Genomic DNA, 16,545 nt, shown 5'->3' with positions numbered 1-16,545 from the left:
GAGGATCTGTTTGAGCACCAGCGTCAGATCACCAACAACTTCCTCTAACCAACGGGACAACGTACGAACCAATGGGAGGTCTCCATCCAACAGAATAACCAATGAGAGACTTCAGAACAACCAATCAACCAACCGGTGGTCTCAGGGCAGAGCTTTGGAACCACAGCTCATCTCAACTCACCCAATCAGGGGAGAGGAGCCGGAGGAGAACCAGGAAGCCGGGGTTAGAATGGACTGTGGGAGGGAGGGGGGAGGAAGGGAGGGGGGAATTGTTACTGAAAAGGTCAAAGAAAGAATCACCTGAACATCAAGTAATCATCGCACAGTCACCATCGCTAACCATGTCTCTGAGAGAGGGAGAGAGAGAGAGAGATGGAGAGAGAGAGATGGAGAGAGAGATGGAGAGAGAGAGATGGAGTATATACAGAGACATATAAAGGACTTTTGGGTGGTTGTGACACGTTTCCCAGTTGGAATCGGATCGTATCAAGCTGTCACTGGTGTCAGGTGTCACCATGGTAACAGGATTTAGATTCAAGTAGAGATGCTTGTCTTGAAACAAAAAATGATGCACAACATTCACTCCATTCCAGCCGTTATTATGAGCCGTGCTCCCCTCAGCAGCCTCCTGTGTTATGTAGGAAGGTAACACTAAGGTACATGATGAGTATTATTGAACAACATCTATGTTTATCAAATCTCAAACTGTGTATATTGTATAAGATGGTTGTACCTTTTTAGTGACAACGGGGTAAAGCTTGTTTAAAGGTACACTCAGTAAGATGGCATTGTCATACATTTTCATAAAACATTTTGATTTAAACTTTATTTTGACAGGGAAGAAATATTGAGAACTAGGTCTCTTTTCCCAATGTGCCCTGTATGATACATCATAAATATACACACAAAGGCCGACATCTTGTGAGTATTGTGCGTTTTCTTTCGAAATACAATCATTTCCGTTGTCCATTTTCCATCAACAGATGCCTTCCATTGAAAAACCATTGGCTCAAGGCATAATTTTATCACACAAATGTTCTGTCTGGCCACGGCCTTAGTAATGGTCCAGGGCCCGGTTTCCCAAAAGCATCTTAAGGCTAAGTTCATCTTAGAACCATAGGATCCTTAAGATTCTTTTGGGAAACCGGGCCCTGGTAGATTCTCTCCAGCTCTTTTCTTGCCTGTTGTCCGTCCATCATCAAATCAGATCACCTACTTTCTTCAAAAATTATCCTTCATGTGCTTTCATCGATCTACTTCACTAATGCAGTATTTATGCTATAAAAATGCAGTAATCGCTGTAAAAAAGAAAAAAAAGAAAAATGTTTTTTGTGTGTGGAAATTACATTGAGAAGTATTTTTCATGGTGCTAACATTTAGCCTTTAAAAAAATAATTAATATTGTAATGTATTGCAAATATGACCTCTCTAGAGTATCGTCCTGTAGGTTTGTAATTTATACCTTAATATGATGTACTTTTGACTTAACACGTTTGTCCCTTTTGTAGTTGTGTTTTGTAGAAGGTTGCAAAATTCCGGTAACTTTCCCAAGAGTCCCAGGTTCTCCAGCAATCTCGGTTGGAATATTCCTGGAATCAGGAAGTAATAAGCAGGAAATCTGGGAAATATAGGAATCCTACAACTGGGAATTTTGGAAAAGTTATCTATTTTTTCTTTTTTTTTGCAACCCTAGTTTTGTATATATTTTTTATTACGATATATCCTATACTTGTTGTCATTAGTCTGTTTTAACACCAGTGAACCTCATAATACAGGTATATATATTGTCTGTGTCCCTAAGAGCACACTATTCCCTATACAGTGCATTACCTTTGACCAGTTTACTCAGGGCTCTGGTTAAAAGTAATGCACTATGTTTTGGGAATAAGGTGCTATTTGGGACGCACGATGGTTGTACCTAATAAGTATTGCACCGGATACTTGGCAATGGTAGAGAACAATAAACATCAGATTTCCAAACGACATGTCTCTTTTGGTACATGGTCATTCGAGTGTATAGCATTTGATGATTCATACTATCATTAGCTATATAACGTACATTTAACTCCTAATAATAAACCATGAGGAAAACCTGATTCATTTAAAAAGAGCAGTGTGGATATAGAGCCGTGACCTCCATCCTGACCCAGGGACCATACTGCCGTTTCCACCCTCAGACACACACACTCTGGAAAACGTTTTTACTAAACAAATTAGGGCATGCACTCAATATGCTGCTTGTTTTAGCTGCGGCATGACGGTGAGATGAGTGTGTTTAAGTTTCAGTCTGACTGCAGCTGTAATGGTGCAGTCAGATAAAGCTTATTTAGGCCATATTCGAACCAACAGCTGAGAGGCTGAGACACGTCAGGCCTACTGTAGAGTCAACAAGCCCCAAATCTGCCTCATAGTCATTCAGCGGCAAAACGTAAGAAAACAGACCGAAACAGCGAGGGACAAACTGAACTTGTCCGATGAGAAACGTACATTTTCGATTTCCGTTGCGAAATGTTACGCTACGGTCTGCACTAATGAACACAACCCTGGTCATTAATTGGAGAAGCATCACAGAGGATATAGACTGGCAGAGCAACTTGAGTCCCTTTGAACTTCCTCTCTTTCCCTCCTCCTCCTCCTTCTTTCTTCGACTTGATTCATTAGGATCCCCATTAGCCGACGCCATGGCGACAGCTAGTCTCACTGGGGTCCAACACATAACGAAAAAGACATTACAGACAAAATACTTTCCAATTTACATACATAAATCCTCATCTTAGCAGTATTAGGGATCTCTCAGCAGAAACTTCATGACTCCCTGTCTGCGTCCAGAATCGCACCCTATTCCCTATATAGTACACTACTTTTGACCAGAACCCTGTGTGGGCCCTGGTCAAAAGTAGTGCACTATATAGGGAATAGGGTGCCATTCCAATCTTAAACACATGGTTGACACTGTGGTTGAATGGTTGCTTGGCAACTACTGCGTGTGAGCCAAACTACCAACCTCCACACCATGACACGTGTGGGCATTGGGTGGGCATGACAGCTGGCATCTCTCCCTATAAAGACCTCCACCATGTATGTGTTTGTGTGTGTCTGTGTGGTCCTCAAGACTGAAGATGAAAGTGTGGAATGGGACAAGCCCTAAGCAGCGTGTGAGAGACTGGCACATTGTGGCTAGTGTGAGAGTGCCAAGCTGGCAGCCCCGTGGCATGTTACCTCCTCATAAAGCCTAAAGCTCTGATATTATCATGGCCTGACCACAGATCTCACACCACGCTATGGCAGGGCTGGGTGTCACAGTGGCTGTTTCTTTCAGTTTCATGTTTATTATCTTTTTCAGTTACCATAGTGTTGTTTCTGGCTTACAGACCGACTCCCCAGCACTGTCGTGGGTCTGTATGGGCCGGAATCCCATCACGCTTTGTCGACTATGCACCTTTTAAAGGCAATGTTCAACCATTGACAGGAGTTGACAGGAGTTGGAACGGAATTGCTCCCAACTCATAAAATATGCACAAACAAATAGACAGGAAGGAGACAGAGACAGAGAGAGAGAGAGAGAGGGCGAGGCAGCAAGAGGGAGGGAGAGGCAGGAAGGAGAGAGAGGCAGGAAAGAGAGAGAGAAAGAGTGAGAGGCAGGAAGGAGAGAGAGAGAAAGAGAGGCAGGAAGGAGAGAGAGTGAGAGGCAGGGAGAGAGAAAGAGGCAGGAAGGAAAGAGGGAGAGAGAGAGAAGCAGCAAGGAGAAAGAGAGAAGCAGCAAGGAGAAAGAGAGGGTGAGGCAGCAAGGAGAAAGAGAGAGAGGCAGCAAGAGGGGGAGAGAGAGGCAGGAAGAAGAGAGGCAGAAGAGAGAGAGAAAGAAAGGCAGCAAGGTGAGAGAGAGAGAAAGAGAGGCAGCAAGGAGAGAGAGAGGCAGGAAGGAGAGAGAGATAAATAGAGGCAGGAAGGGGAGAGAGAGAGAAGGGCAGCAAGGAGAGAGAGAGAGAAAGAAAGAGTGAGAGGCAGGAAGGAGAGAGAGAGAGAAAGGAAGGAGGGAGAGAAAGAGGCAGCAAGGAGAGAGAGAGGCAGCAAGGACAGAGAGAGAGAGAGGCAGGAAGGAGAGAGAGAAAGAGGCAGGAGAGAGAGAGAGAAAGAAAGAGAGAGCAAGAAGAGAGAGAGCAAGAAGAGAGAGAGAGATGCAGCAAGGAGAGTTTAAAAATGATTTATTAAACCACCAATAAGAGAAACATAGTGACAAACCCTGTTCACTGAACAATATAATAGGAAAACTAAAATACATTGTTTTTACAAAAACATTTTTACAAACGTTAGGGTGCAACTGACATCATCATAATGTTATTTGGTGTATCGGTCCTCTCTCATCATTATTAAGTAGTTAGATAGCTGGGCCTCAATGTCTCATTCGTCTCAGGGTAGAAGTGCTGATCTAGGATCAGTTTGGCCTTTTAGATCATAATGAATAGGATTATATGGACTGGTGGGGACCTGATCCTGGATCAGCACTCCTACTCTGAGACGCTTGATACACTGCCCCTAAACTAAAAACAGTTCGCTTTAGCGCTAGCAGAAACTGAGGGAGGAAGATTCAAGGTACACTTCCTAAATGAGATTATTTTTATAAGATTAATAAATGTAACATAAATAGGTCATAATTAGTTCCTCCCTATCAGCTGGTAATAAAACAATATAAAAAGTAAATAAAAACAGAATAGGGTATAAGGGTTGGGTTCAATTCCATTTTAATTCCAGTCAATTCAGGAAGTACACCGAAATTCAAATTCTCCTCAATGCCTTTCAATAAGGAAAATGTGGAATTGGAATTTGATTTACTTTCTGAATTGACTGGAATCTAAATGGAATTGACAACAACCCTGGAGAGTACAACACAAGTTCCTATCTGGCATCCGTTGGTTGTTGTTGTTGACAATGATTTCATTACACCTTACACAGGGCCAACGTTTGGTTCCTAGTGAATACGACCCTGGTAAACCTTCCCTTATTACCCAAACCTCCATATTATCCAAACCTGTCCATTTATCCAAACCTGTCCATATTATCCAAACCTGTCCATATTATCCAAACCTGTCCATATTATCCAAACCTGTCCATTTATCCAAACCTGTCCATATTATCCAAACCTGTCCATATTACCCTGTTATCAATGTTAGTAATGATAATGAATCTAAAGCTGACCAGGTTTCAAGATAAAAACTTCTGGCAACACACTCTGGGCTTTGGCTCAGTCAAGTTCAGTTCAGTCCTGTTCGGTCCAGTTTGGCTTCAGTAGAGCTGCCCTGCGTAGGGGGGAGGGAGGGGTGCTGTGTAGCCCCCATGGTAGGTGAGGAGGGGAGAGGGAACAGAGGTGTGTCTAGTCCGTACGGTGAAGGGAGGATGGGCTGGAGGGTGGTAAGTGGTTCCTTTCCTCTCCGTCAGGCCTTCCCTTCCCAGGCGTCGTCTCTCTGTTTAGCTGCCAGACGCTTCTGCTCTGAAAGACAAAGACCGGACACAGAGACAGAGGTTGGTACGAAAGTAGCAATTAATACCACTCGTAGTAGACAATACTATCAACAAGACACACACACGTTAACGTCTTTAAATGTATGTCAATTGTTAAGTCTTTTTTTTGTCTGTAATGTCTTTCGTTATGTGTCGGACCCCAGTAAGACTAGCGGTCACCATTGGCGTCGGCTAATGGGGATCCTAATAAATCAAATAACCACACCCAATTACACATAGAATATAGAACGTATATATGATTACATAGAGTGAGGGAAAAAAGTATTTGATCCCCTGCTGATTTTGTACGTTTGCCCACTGACAAAGAAATTATCAGTCTATAATTTTAATGGTAGGTTTATTTGAACAGTGAGAGACAGAATAACAACAAAACAATCCAGAAAAACGCATGTCAAAAATGTTATAAATTGATTTGCATTTTAATGAGGGAAATAAGTATTTGACCCCCTCTCAATCAGAAAGATTTCTGGCTCCCAGGTGTCTTTTATACAGGTAACGAGCTGAGATTAGGAGCACACTCTAAAAGGGAGTGCTCCTAATCTCAGTTTGTTACCTGTATAAAATACACCTATCCACAGAAGCAATCAATCAATCAGATTCCAAACTCTCCACCATGGCCAAGACCAAAGAGCTCTCCAAGGATGTCAGGGACAAGATTGTAGACCTACACAAGGCTGGAATGGGCTACAAGACCATCGCCAAGCAGCTTGGTGAGAAGGTGACAACAGTTGGTGCGATTATTTGCAAATGGAAGAAACACAAAATAACTGTCAATCTCCCTCGGCCTGGGGCTCCATGCAAGATCTCACCTCGTGGAGTTGCAATGATCATGAGAACGGTGAGGAATCAGCCCAGAACTACACGGGAGGATCTTGTCAATGATCTCAAGGCAGCTGGGACCATAGTCACCAAGAAAACAATTGGTAACACACTATGCCGTGAAGGACTGAAATCCTGCAGCGCCCGCAAGGTCCCCGTGCTCAAGAAAGCACATATACAGGCCCGTCTGAAGTTTGCCAATGAACATCTGAATGATTCAGATGAGAACTGGGTGAAAGTGTTGTGGTCAAATGAGACCAAAATCGAGCTCTTTGGTATCAACTCAACTCGCCGTGTTTGGAGGAGGAAGAATGCTGCCTATGACCCCAAGAACACCATCCCCACCGTCAAACATGGAGGTGGAAACATTATGCTTTGGGGGTGTTTTTCTGCTAAGGGGACAGGACAACTTTACCGCATCAAAGGGAAGATGGACGGGGCCATGTACTGTCAAATCTTGGGTGAGAACCTCCTTCCCTCAGCCAGGGCATTGAAAATGGGTCGTGGATGGGTATTCCAGCATGACAATGACCCAAAACAAACGGCCAAGGCAACAAAGGAGTGGCTCAAGAAGAAGCACATTAAGGTCCTGGAGTGGCCTAGCCAGTCTCCAGACCTTAATCCCATAGTAAATCTGTGGAGGGAGCTGAAGGTTCGAGTTGCCAAACGTCAGGCTCGAAACCTTAATGACTTGGAGAAGATCTGCAAAGAGGAGTGGGACAGAATCCCTCCTGAGATGTGTGCAAACCTGGTGGCCAACTACAAGAAACGTCTGACCTCTGTGATTGCCAACAAGGGTTTTGCCACCAAGTACTAAGTCATGTTTTGCAGAGGGGTCAAATACTTATTTCCCTCATTAAAATGCAAATCAATTTATAACATTTTTGACATGCGTTTTTCAGGATTTTTTTGTTGTTATTCTGTCTCTCACTGTTCAAATAAACCTACCATTCAAATGTAGACTGATCATGTCTTTGTCAGTGGGCAAACGTACAAAATCAGCAGGGGATCAAATACTTTTTTCCCTGCATGAATCATAAGACTGTATATGATTATAGGATGTTACTGTATAAAAAGCACATCCCCACCTTATGAGAATATAATTTTTGGTTGAAAATACATATTTTTGGGGTTGAAAAGATGTTGAAAATACGTATTTCTTGGTTGAAAATATGTATTTCTTTGTAGAAAATAAGTATTTTTTGGGTTGAAAATACGCATTTTCAATGTCTTGTGCTCCCTGGGCACCAGGGGCAGGGGAGGGAGCGCTAGTTGTATCGAACAATCTAAACAGAGCTTCACACAGACACATAATGTCTATGATCACATAACGTCCTCTAAGTTCCCCTGACAACAGAAGATTCCAAGTCATCCATGCCAGAAAACAAACAGAGTCAGTTCCATGAGCTGCCATCCGTCCGGCTCCCTCCTGACCAGGTGAAAGCTATGATCCCTCTTTCAGAGCAGAAGCGTCTGGCAGCTAAACAGAGACAACACCTGGGAAGGGAAGGCCTGACGGAGAGGAAAGGAACCACTTACCCCCCTCCATCCCATCCTCCCTTAACTGAACTAAATGACTATCGCCCCCTAGCACTCACTTCTGTCATCATGAAGTGCTTTGAGAGGCTAGTTAAGGCTCATATCACCTCTACCTTACACCCTAGATCCACTTCAATTTGCTTACCGCCCCAATAGATCCACAGACGATGCAGTCGCCATCGCACTGCCCACTGCCCTATCCCATCTGGACAAGATGAATACCTATTTTAAGAATGCTGCTAATTGACTATAGCTCAGCATTCAACACCATAGTACCCTCCAAGCTCATCATTAAGCTCGGGGACCTGGGTCTGAACCCAACCCTGTGCAACTGGGTCCTGGACTTCCTGACGGGCCGCACCCAGGTGGTGAAGGCAGAAAAGAACACCTCCACTTCGCTGATCCTCAACACAGGGGTCCCACAAGGGTGCGTGCTCAGCCCCCTCCTGTACTCCCTGTTCACCCATGACTGCGTAGCCATGCACTCCTTGATGGAATCATCAAGTTTGCAGACGACACAACAGTAGTAGGCTTGATTACCAACAATGACGAGACCGCCTACAGGGAGGAGGTGAGGGCTCTGGGAGTGTGGTGCCAGGAAAATAACCTCTCACTCAACGTCAGCAAAACAAAGGAGATGATCGTGGACGTCAGGAAACAGCAGAGGGCGCACCCCTCTATCCACATCGACAGGACCACAGTTGAGAAGGTGGAAAGCTTCAAGTTCTTCGGCGTACACATCACTGATTGTCTGAAATGGTCCACCCACACAGAGTGTGGTGAAGGCGCAACGGCTTTTACAGATGCACAACTGAGAGCATCCTGTCAGGCTGTATCACCTACACCGCCCGCAACCGCAGGACTCTCCAGAGGGTGGTGAGGTCTGCCCAACGCATCACTGGGGGCACACTACCTGCCCTCCAGGACACCTACAGCACCCGATGTCACAGGAAGGCCAAAAAGATCATCAAGGACAACAACCATCCGAGTCACTGCCTGTTCACCCCGCTATCATCCAGAAGGCGAGGTCAGTACAGGTGCATCAAAGCTGGGACTGAGAGACTGAAACACAGCTTCTATCTCAAGGCCATCAGACTGTTAAATTGCCATCACTAGGCGGCTTCCACCCGGTTATGTAACCCTGCACCTTAGAGGCTGCTGCCCTATATACATATACATAGACTTGGAATCACTGGCCACTTTAATAATGGAAGACTAGTCACTTTAATAATGTTTACATACTGCTTTACTCATCTCATATGTGTATATACTGTATTCTATTCTACTGTAGTTTAGTCAATGCCACTCAGACATTGCTCGTCCTAATATTTATATATTTCTTAATTCCATTCTTTTACATGTGTATTTTGTGTATTGTTAGATCTTCCTGCACTGTTGGAGCTAGAAACACAAGCATTTCGCTACACCCACAATAACATCTGCTAAATATGTGTATGTGACCAATAAAATTTGATTTGATGTCACTTGTTAAATCCACCAGAGTGGACTGGTCCTTCTGGCTTTATGTATCTACTATATATCCTCTGGGAGCAGAAATAAACAACAGGGAAATTATAGAGTAGAGGTTCTGCCCGGCAACACAGAGAGTGAGGACGACTCCGGGAAACGTTTAGCCCGAGGGACGGGAGTGTGTGTCAGCTGTGAGTTCTGCTAACTGACCAGAAACCAAACCCACTCTCTCAGGACCCTGACACACACACACTGTATATGGGTCTCCTCTCTCTCTCAGTGACCCTGACCCACACACTGTATATGGGTCTCCTCTCTCTCTCAGGACCCTGACCCACACACTGTATATGGGTCTCCTCTCTCTCTCAGGACCCTGACACACACACACTGTATATGGGTCTCCTCTCTCTCTCAGGACCCTGACACACACACACTGTATATGGGTCTCCTCTCTCTCTCAGTGACCCTGACCCACACACTGTATATGGGTCTCCTCTCTCTCTCAGGACCCTGACACACACACACTGTATATGGGTCTCCTCTCTCTCTCCTGACCCTGACACACACACACTGTATATGGGTCTCCTCTCTCTCTCAGTGACCCTGACACACACACACTGTATATGGGTCTCCTCTCTCTCTCCTGACCCTGACACACACACTGTATATGGGTCTCCTCTCTCTCTCAGGACCCTGACACACACACACTGTATATGGGTCTCCTCTCTCTCTCAGTGACCCTGACCCTGACACACACACACTGTATATGGGTCTCCTCTCTCTCTCCTGACCCTGACACACACACACTGTATATGGGTCTCCTCTCTCTCTCAGTGCAAGAAGTAGTCACCACCAGCAAACATCTAGTTGTCAGTTCCTCCTGATGATCTGTTCTATATTTGTATCTTGTGAGGACACCACTTTTCCCCCAACAGCTGGTCTTTGGTAGCAAGGCTACACTTAAACGACATGACTGGATCCTATTTCCAGGACGTGCAGTGTGTGTTTATAGAACACTAGATGAGAGCATTGTCCTCAGTCTCTCATGTACTAACTGTAAGTCGCTCTGGATAAGAGCTTCTGCTAAATGACTAAAATGTAATGGTCCTGAGACATCACCATCTGTATCTTCACTCTGACAGAACACCACCCCCTAGTGGTAGCAACATTCAATGACAGCTTACTTCAACTGTCGTACCCAATGATTTATATAAACCCTGGATTGCTGATGCTACTTATTGGCGTGTTAGTGGCTTTGAAGCCACCGGTCTGCCATGTAGGCACTCCCCAGTAGGAGTAGCCCTCCATCGGAATGAACGGAATTCTACAGTATTTCAATTACATGGTTCAAAGACAAAATTACATGTATTTAAGTATTTCTTAAAAACATTTTATTGTATTATTTTTATGTTCAGTTTGAATAATATAATTTAAAAGTATGCATTAAGGTGTCTGTAACAGAATATACTTGTCAAAAACGAATGTAGACATTAATAAATGCATTTCTATAGCTTCCAAAATCTTTTTTACAACGGAGGAGTACCAAAATCACTTTGCGGTGGCTTCAAAACAGCGCCCCCCGGTTAATCACCCAGGGTTTATCCACATCATTGGTCGTACCCCATCACAACCCCAAATATAAGCCTGTTTTACTCCATTGTTTGTAAACAATATAATTGTGACACTAAAAACGCTATATAGCCTCAAAACATGGTTAAAACGATCATTCTGATCTCATGGACAGTCAGTCCTTGCATACATACCTCCGTCTATGAATTTGAGAGTGGTTACATTTCTCCAGCCCCATCCCTCAGCTATTTACCAAAACAAGTGGCGGGTAAACCTCTTGTTATTGTTAGAATTCCAGACTGCCCCTTTAATCACGTACCTCTGGCATCTTGCAGTTTTTTTTTCTCTGCTTCGCGGTGCTCTTTGCTCTGGGGACTCTTGACACCCAGCGCCCCCATCACCAGCCTGCGGGCCAACACTGCACTGGTCTGGGGACGCTCCTTAGTAGGGAGCAGGTAGTCTGGAGGAGAGGAGAGGGAACAGGAGATATGAGAGAGAGAGAGAACAGGAGATATGAGTGAGAGAGAGAGAGAGAGAGAGAGAGAGAGAGAGAGAGAGAGAGAGAGAGAGAGAGAGAGAGAGAGAGAGAGAGAGAGAGACAGGAGATGAGTGAGAGAGAGAGAGAGAGAGAGAGAGAGAGAGAGAGAGTGAGTGAGAGAGAGAGAGAGAGAGAACAGGTCAAAGAAAGAGTTCCAGAAACACTCTGAATGATGGAGGATAAAGGAAAGGAAGGACAGATGAATGAAAGAGAGGATAGTTAGTACCTGAGCAGCTGCGAGCCTTTGCCCTGGTGGTGACGGAGGCTTTAGCCAGAGACCTGACCTTCAACAGAGGATGTTTGGTCCTCAGAGCCTCCCGAGCTGACACACACACACACACACACACACCACACACACACGAGAACACGCAGACACAGACAGAGAGAGAGAGAGATGGAGAGTTCAGTTGCTAAATGCTTACCTAAAATGTTGGCTTGAGTGTTGACTGAGAAGACAGTTAAGTCAGCTCTACAATTAAAATCATTAACACGTTGACCACTACTTCATTTTACCATCCAAACACCTTTAGTAAAGTTTCACAGAAAAGAGACAGACGGTGCTTTCCATAAGGTATGAAACATGTTCAGTTGTAACCCTCACTTTTGGTCAGGTGTAGCTCACCTGTGATAAGGTGTGTGTGAATAAATGATTGTATCGGACAGAGCTAACAGAGTGTATGGCTTATCCTTTTCTTTTTAAAAAGGTGTGTGACTCACCTGCTATGGGGCTGTTGAAGAGAGCCAGGGCGTGTGTATCGTCCACAAACTGGATGTCAAAGCCTCTCTGCCTACAGACACACAAACACCTTTAACATCTCATCACTACCACATACTGTAGGCTTCCTCTTGGCAAGATGGAGCACCGGCTACCTCTTGACAAGATGGAGCACCGGCTACCTCTTGACAAGATGGAGCACCGGCTACCTCTTGACAAGATGGAGCACCGGCTACCTCTTGACAAGATGGAGCACCGGCTACCTCTTGACAAGATGGAGCACCGGCTACCTCTTGACAAGATGGAGCACCGGCTACCTCTTGACAAGATGGAGCACCGGCTACCTCTTGACAAGATGGAGCACCGGCTACCTCTTGACAAGATGGAGCACCGGCTACCTCTTGACAAGATGGAGCACCGGCTACCTCTTGACAAGATGGAGCACCGGCTACCTCTTGACAAGATGGAGCACCGGCTACCTCTTGACAAGATGGAGCACCGGCTACCTCTTGACAAGATGGAGCACCGGCTACCTCTTGACAAGATGGAGCACCGGCTACCTCTTGACAAGATGGAGCACCGGCTACCTCTTGACAAGATGGAGCACCGGCTACCTCTTGACAAGATGGAGCACCGGCTACCTCTTGACAAGATGGAGCACCGGCTACCTCTTGACAAGATGGAGCACCGGCTACCTCTTGACAAGATGGAGCACCGGCTACCTCTTGACAAGATGGAGCACCGGCTACCTCTTGACAAGATGGAGCACCGGCTACCTCTTGACAAGATGGAGCACCGGCTACCTCTTGACAAGATGGAGCACCGGCTACCTCTTGACAAGATGGAGCACCGGCTACCTCTTGACAAGATGGAGCACCGGCTACCTCTTGACAAGATGGAGCACCGGCTACCTCTTGACAAGATGGAGCACCGGCTACCTCTTGACAAGATGGAGCACCGGCTACCTCTTGACAAGATGGAGCACCGGCTACCTCTTGACAAGATGGAGCACCGGCTACCTCTTGACAAGATGGAGCACCAGCTACCTCTTGACAAGATGGAGCACCGGCTACCTCTTGACAAGATGGAGCACCGGCTACCTCTTGACAAGATGGAGCACCGGCTACCTCTTGACAAGATGGAGCACCGGCTACCTCTTGACAAGATGGAGCACCGGCTACCTCTTGACAAGATGGAGCACCGGCTACCTCTTGACAAGATGGAGCACCGGCTACCTCTTGACAAGATGGAGCACCGGCTACCTCTTGACAAGATGGAGCACCGGCTACCTCTTGACAAGATGGAGCACCGGCTACCTCTTGACAAGATGGAGCACCGGCTACCTCTTGACAAGATGGAGCACCGGCTACCTCTTGACAAGATGGAGCACCGGCTACCTCTTGACAAGATGGAGCACCGGCTACCTCTTGACAAGATGGAGCACCGGCTACCTCTTGACAAGATGGAGCACCGGCTACCTCTTGACAAGATGGAGCACCGGCTACCTCTTGACAAGATGGAGCACCGGCTACCTCTTGACAAGATGGAGCACCGGCTACCTCTTGACAAGATGGAGCACCGGCTACCTCTTGACAAGATGGAGCACCGGCTACCTCTTGACAAGATGGAGCACCGGCTACCTCTTGACAAGATGGAGCACCGGCTACCTCTTGACAAGATGGAGCACCGGCTACCTCTTGACAAGATGGAGCACCGGCTACCTCTTGACAAGATGGAGCACCGGCTACCTCTTGACAAGATGGAGCACCGGCTACCTCTTGACAAGATGGAGCACCGGCTACCTCTTGACAAGATGGAGCACCGGCTACCTCTTGACAAGATGGAGCACCGGCTACCTCTTGACAAGATGGAGCACCGGCTACCTCTTGACAAGATGGAGCACCGGCTACCTCTTGACAAGATGGAGCACCGGCTACCTCTTGACAAGATGGAGCACCGGCTACCTCTTGACAAGATGGAGCACCGGCTACCTCTTGACAAGATGGAGCACCGGCTACCTCTTGACAAGATGGAGCACCGGCTACCTCTTGACAAGATGGAGCACCGGCTACCTCTTGACAAGATGGAGCACCGGCTACCTCTTGACAAGATGGAGCACCGGCTACCTCTTGACAAGATGGAGCACCGGCTACCTCTTGACAAGATGGAGCACCGGCTACCTCTTGACAAGATGGAGCACCGGCTACCTCTTGACAAGATGGAGCACTGGCTACCTCTTGACAAGATGGAGCACTGGTTTCACCGTGTATTGATAGGGACTAGGGTGGAATGAGATTTGACGGAACCTCTGAACTTCCTAAAAAAAGACAACATAGGGCCCTAAAAAGAGAGGAGGGTACATGGGGTCCATAGTCAAGTATACTCGATAAGGGTGCATCCCAAATGGCACCCTATTCCCTGTAGTGCACTACTTTGACCAGACCCCATAGTAGCTTACGTTCTAGGTATCCCTAAGATGAGGTAAGTCGAGGGATGTGTCCCAAACGGCACCCTATTCCTTATATAGTGCACTACTTATGGGCCCCTGGTCCAAACGAGCCACTCTATAGAGAATAGGGTGCCATTTAGGATGCAGACAAGCTGTAATTTGGGTGAACTATACAGGAAAAGATGCCACTGCCAGTATATGTACTGGCAGAGCCATATATATTCTAAATATATATATATGTCTCTGTGTACTGGTGAATGACATACTGATAGGAGTAAAGGCTGGTACGTACTGGTAGGCCTGGAAGGATTTGACCAGGTCTTCAGTCTTAAACTCTGTGGGGAAGTCGTAGATTTCTATGATGTTAGACAGCTCATCCTCTCTGAGCTCAGTGTCTCCGTCCCCCTCTCCATCCTGATCCAAGCTGTAGTAGTCAAACCTGGCCTCCTGCACCGGCCGCTTCTTCCTCCCCTGCTTTATGGCCAGCTGAGAGAGGGGAGGGGCAGAGGGGTGTGTGAGTGAGAGTGAGAGAGGGTGAGAGAGAGAGAGGGAGAGACAGAGTGAGAGAGGGTGAGAGAGTAGGAGACTAGTAAGCAAAACTACTAAATATGCCCAACTATAGACAGAACAGTGGATGTGTTACTAACAGCATTGCAGCAATAGTACCACTAATAAGTAGCAGACATACATTGAGTGTTATAGCAGTATTCTAGGGGTGCAGACAGACAGACTCACCTCCTGACAGACACAGGTAGACACAGGCAGACAGACTCACCTCTTCAAACAGACATACACACAGGCAGACTCACCTCCTCTAGCACATGGGGGTCCAAACACTCTCCTTCGTCATCAAAGAGAGCGTCCCAGCTCTCCTCCTCCTCTTCCTCTTCCTGAAGGCCTTCCTCTATCCCCTCCCGGGATCCCCCTTCTCTCTCAGGAGAACTCTCGCTCCCTCCCTCCAGTCGCGAGCCCACAACTCCATCTCCTTCCTGATTGGCTGTAGCAGCCTGTCCATCATTTTGTGGCCCTTTCTCCCCTCCTCCTTCTACCCTCTCCTCCAGTTTGGCCTCACCGTTTAGGACTCCATTCCCCTCTCCTCCTGTCTTCCCTCCTTTGTCCTTCTTGTTCTTGGCGTTTTTTCGGGCCTTGTCCGTGTAGCGAGGCCTGGGCTTTGGTTTGCCGTCTCCCTGGGTTTGGGCCTTATCTTTGGGGCCGTCCTGCTTCTTCTTGGGCTGGTAGAGGGACTTGTCTGGCTTCTTGGAGCAGGACACGGGGGGCTGGGGTTGGGTACTGTCCTCTTGAGTTTGTTCCCCCTCCATCACCATACAACTGTCCTACACAGAAGAGAAAGGAGGGGGCACAAATCATATTAAGGATGCATCCCAAATGGCACCCATTATACATGTGAAGGGGAACATGATAGGTTCATTGAGTAGCTAGGCCTCTCTCTCCAATTCTCTTTAGTTAATTCGCATAACCCCCCTCAGTCATTCAATAGCTAGCAAGCATGCGCCACGGTACATAAAACCATTAAAACTGTATGTACAAATCTTACACACCTATACTGTACTAAATTAAATACAAGTCCAAACTGGTTAACTACATTCTCTGCTAATTCGTTGTCATTAACGGGGTTTTGGTGTTTGAGTGATACACTTGGCTGCGTTATGCAGCAGTATGCATTCAGTTTAGCTAGCAATAACCCGAATACACCAAAACACAGAACGCACTGTAAGCAAGACATTCTATTCAATGATTTCTTTAAAATCATAAACGCATATGTCATAAGCATTAGCAAGATACCTTAATCCGTAGTTTATTACTTGGCTAGATATCCACCGTACAACAAACCGCCGGATGCTTAGAATTAGAAGGGGAAAAAAACAGTGTCGCATGTATATGACGTTATACTACAATTGCTGCTGGTAA

The 16,545-nt window shown here is 46.3% G+C and overlaps 2 protein-coding genes across 4 annotated transcripts in view; one reads left to right on the top strand and one right to left on the bottom strand.

The window, feature by feature from the left end:
- LOC121534314 (lysyl oxidase homolog 4) overlaps nucleotides 1-1,983 on the top strand; it is a 33,141-nt gene extending 31,158 nt beyond the window's left edge. The window contains exon 15 of the mRNA XM_041840960.2: nucleotides 1-1,983. This exon is cut by the window's left edge and continues 23 nt beyond it. Within this exon, the coding sequence (XP_041696894.2) occupies nucleotides 1-48 (48 nt within the window). The 3' untranslated portion in view covers nucleotides 49-1,983.
- Nucleotides 1,984-4,185: 2,202 nt separating this feature from the next.
- On the bottom strand, nucleotides 4,186-16,502 carry r3hcc1l (R3H domain and coiled-coil containing 1-like). Of its 3 annotated transcripts, XR_005994587.2 has the most exons (8): nucleotides 16,420-16,502; nucleotides 15,426-15,950; nucleotides 14,909-15,102; nucleotides 12,170-12,240; nucleotides 11,679-11,774; nucleotides 11,234-11,374; nucleotides 5,139-5,485; nucleotides 4,186-5,063 (listed from the first exon to the last, which is right to left on the bottom strand). XR_005994587.2 is itself a non-coding variant. In XM_041840961.2 (7 exons), exons 2-7 carry the CDS (start codon nucleotides 15,939-15,941, stop codon nucleotides 5,430-5,432), a joined length of 1,074 nt encoding a protein of 357 aa, XP_041696895.2. In that variant the 5' UTR covers nucleotides 15,942-15,950; nucleotides 16,420-16,502; the 3' UTR covers nucleotides 4,186-5,429. The 3 variants fall into 3 exon arrangements, 2 of the variants coding, with proteins under 2 accessions (XP_041696895.2, XP_041696896.2); XM_041840961.2 differs by having other exon boundaries at nucleotides 4,186-5,485; XM_041840962.2 differs by having other exon boundaries at nucleotides 4,186-5,485; nucleotides 15,426-15,945.
- Between the last annotated feature and the right edge of the window lie 43 nt (nucleotides 16,503-16,545).

The sequence above is a fragment of the Coregonus clupeaformis genome, chromosome 20, assembly GCF_020615455.1.
Source record: "Coregonus clupeaformis isolate EN_2021a chromosome 20, ASM2061545v1, whole genome shotgun sequence".
Classification (NCBI taxonomy): domain Eukaryota; kingdom Metazoa; phylum Chordata; class Actinopteri; order Salmoniformes; family Salmonidae; genus Coregonus; species Coregonus clupeaformis.
Note: the sequence above shows the minus strand (reverse complement) of the source record. Positions and strands in the feature narration are given on the sequence as shown.

Coding starts and splice junctions, on each gene's coding strand:
- r3hcc1l (XM_041840961.2), bottom strand. CDS start 15,941: ATGGTGATGGAGGGGGAACAAACTCAAGAGGACAGTACCCAACCCCAG. Junction 15,103..15,425: donor ACCCCCATGTGCTAGAGGAG/GTGAGTCTGCCT, acceptor CCCCTCTCTCAG/CTGGCCATAAAGCAGGGGAG. Junction 12,241..14,908: donor AAATCCTTCCAGGCCTACCA/GTACGTACCAGC, acceptor GTGTGTCTGTAG/GCAGAGAGGCTTTGACATCC.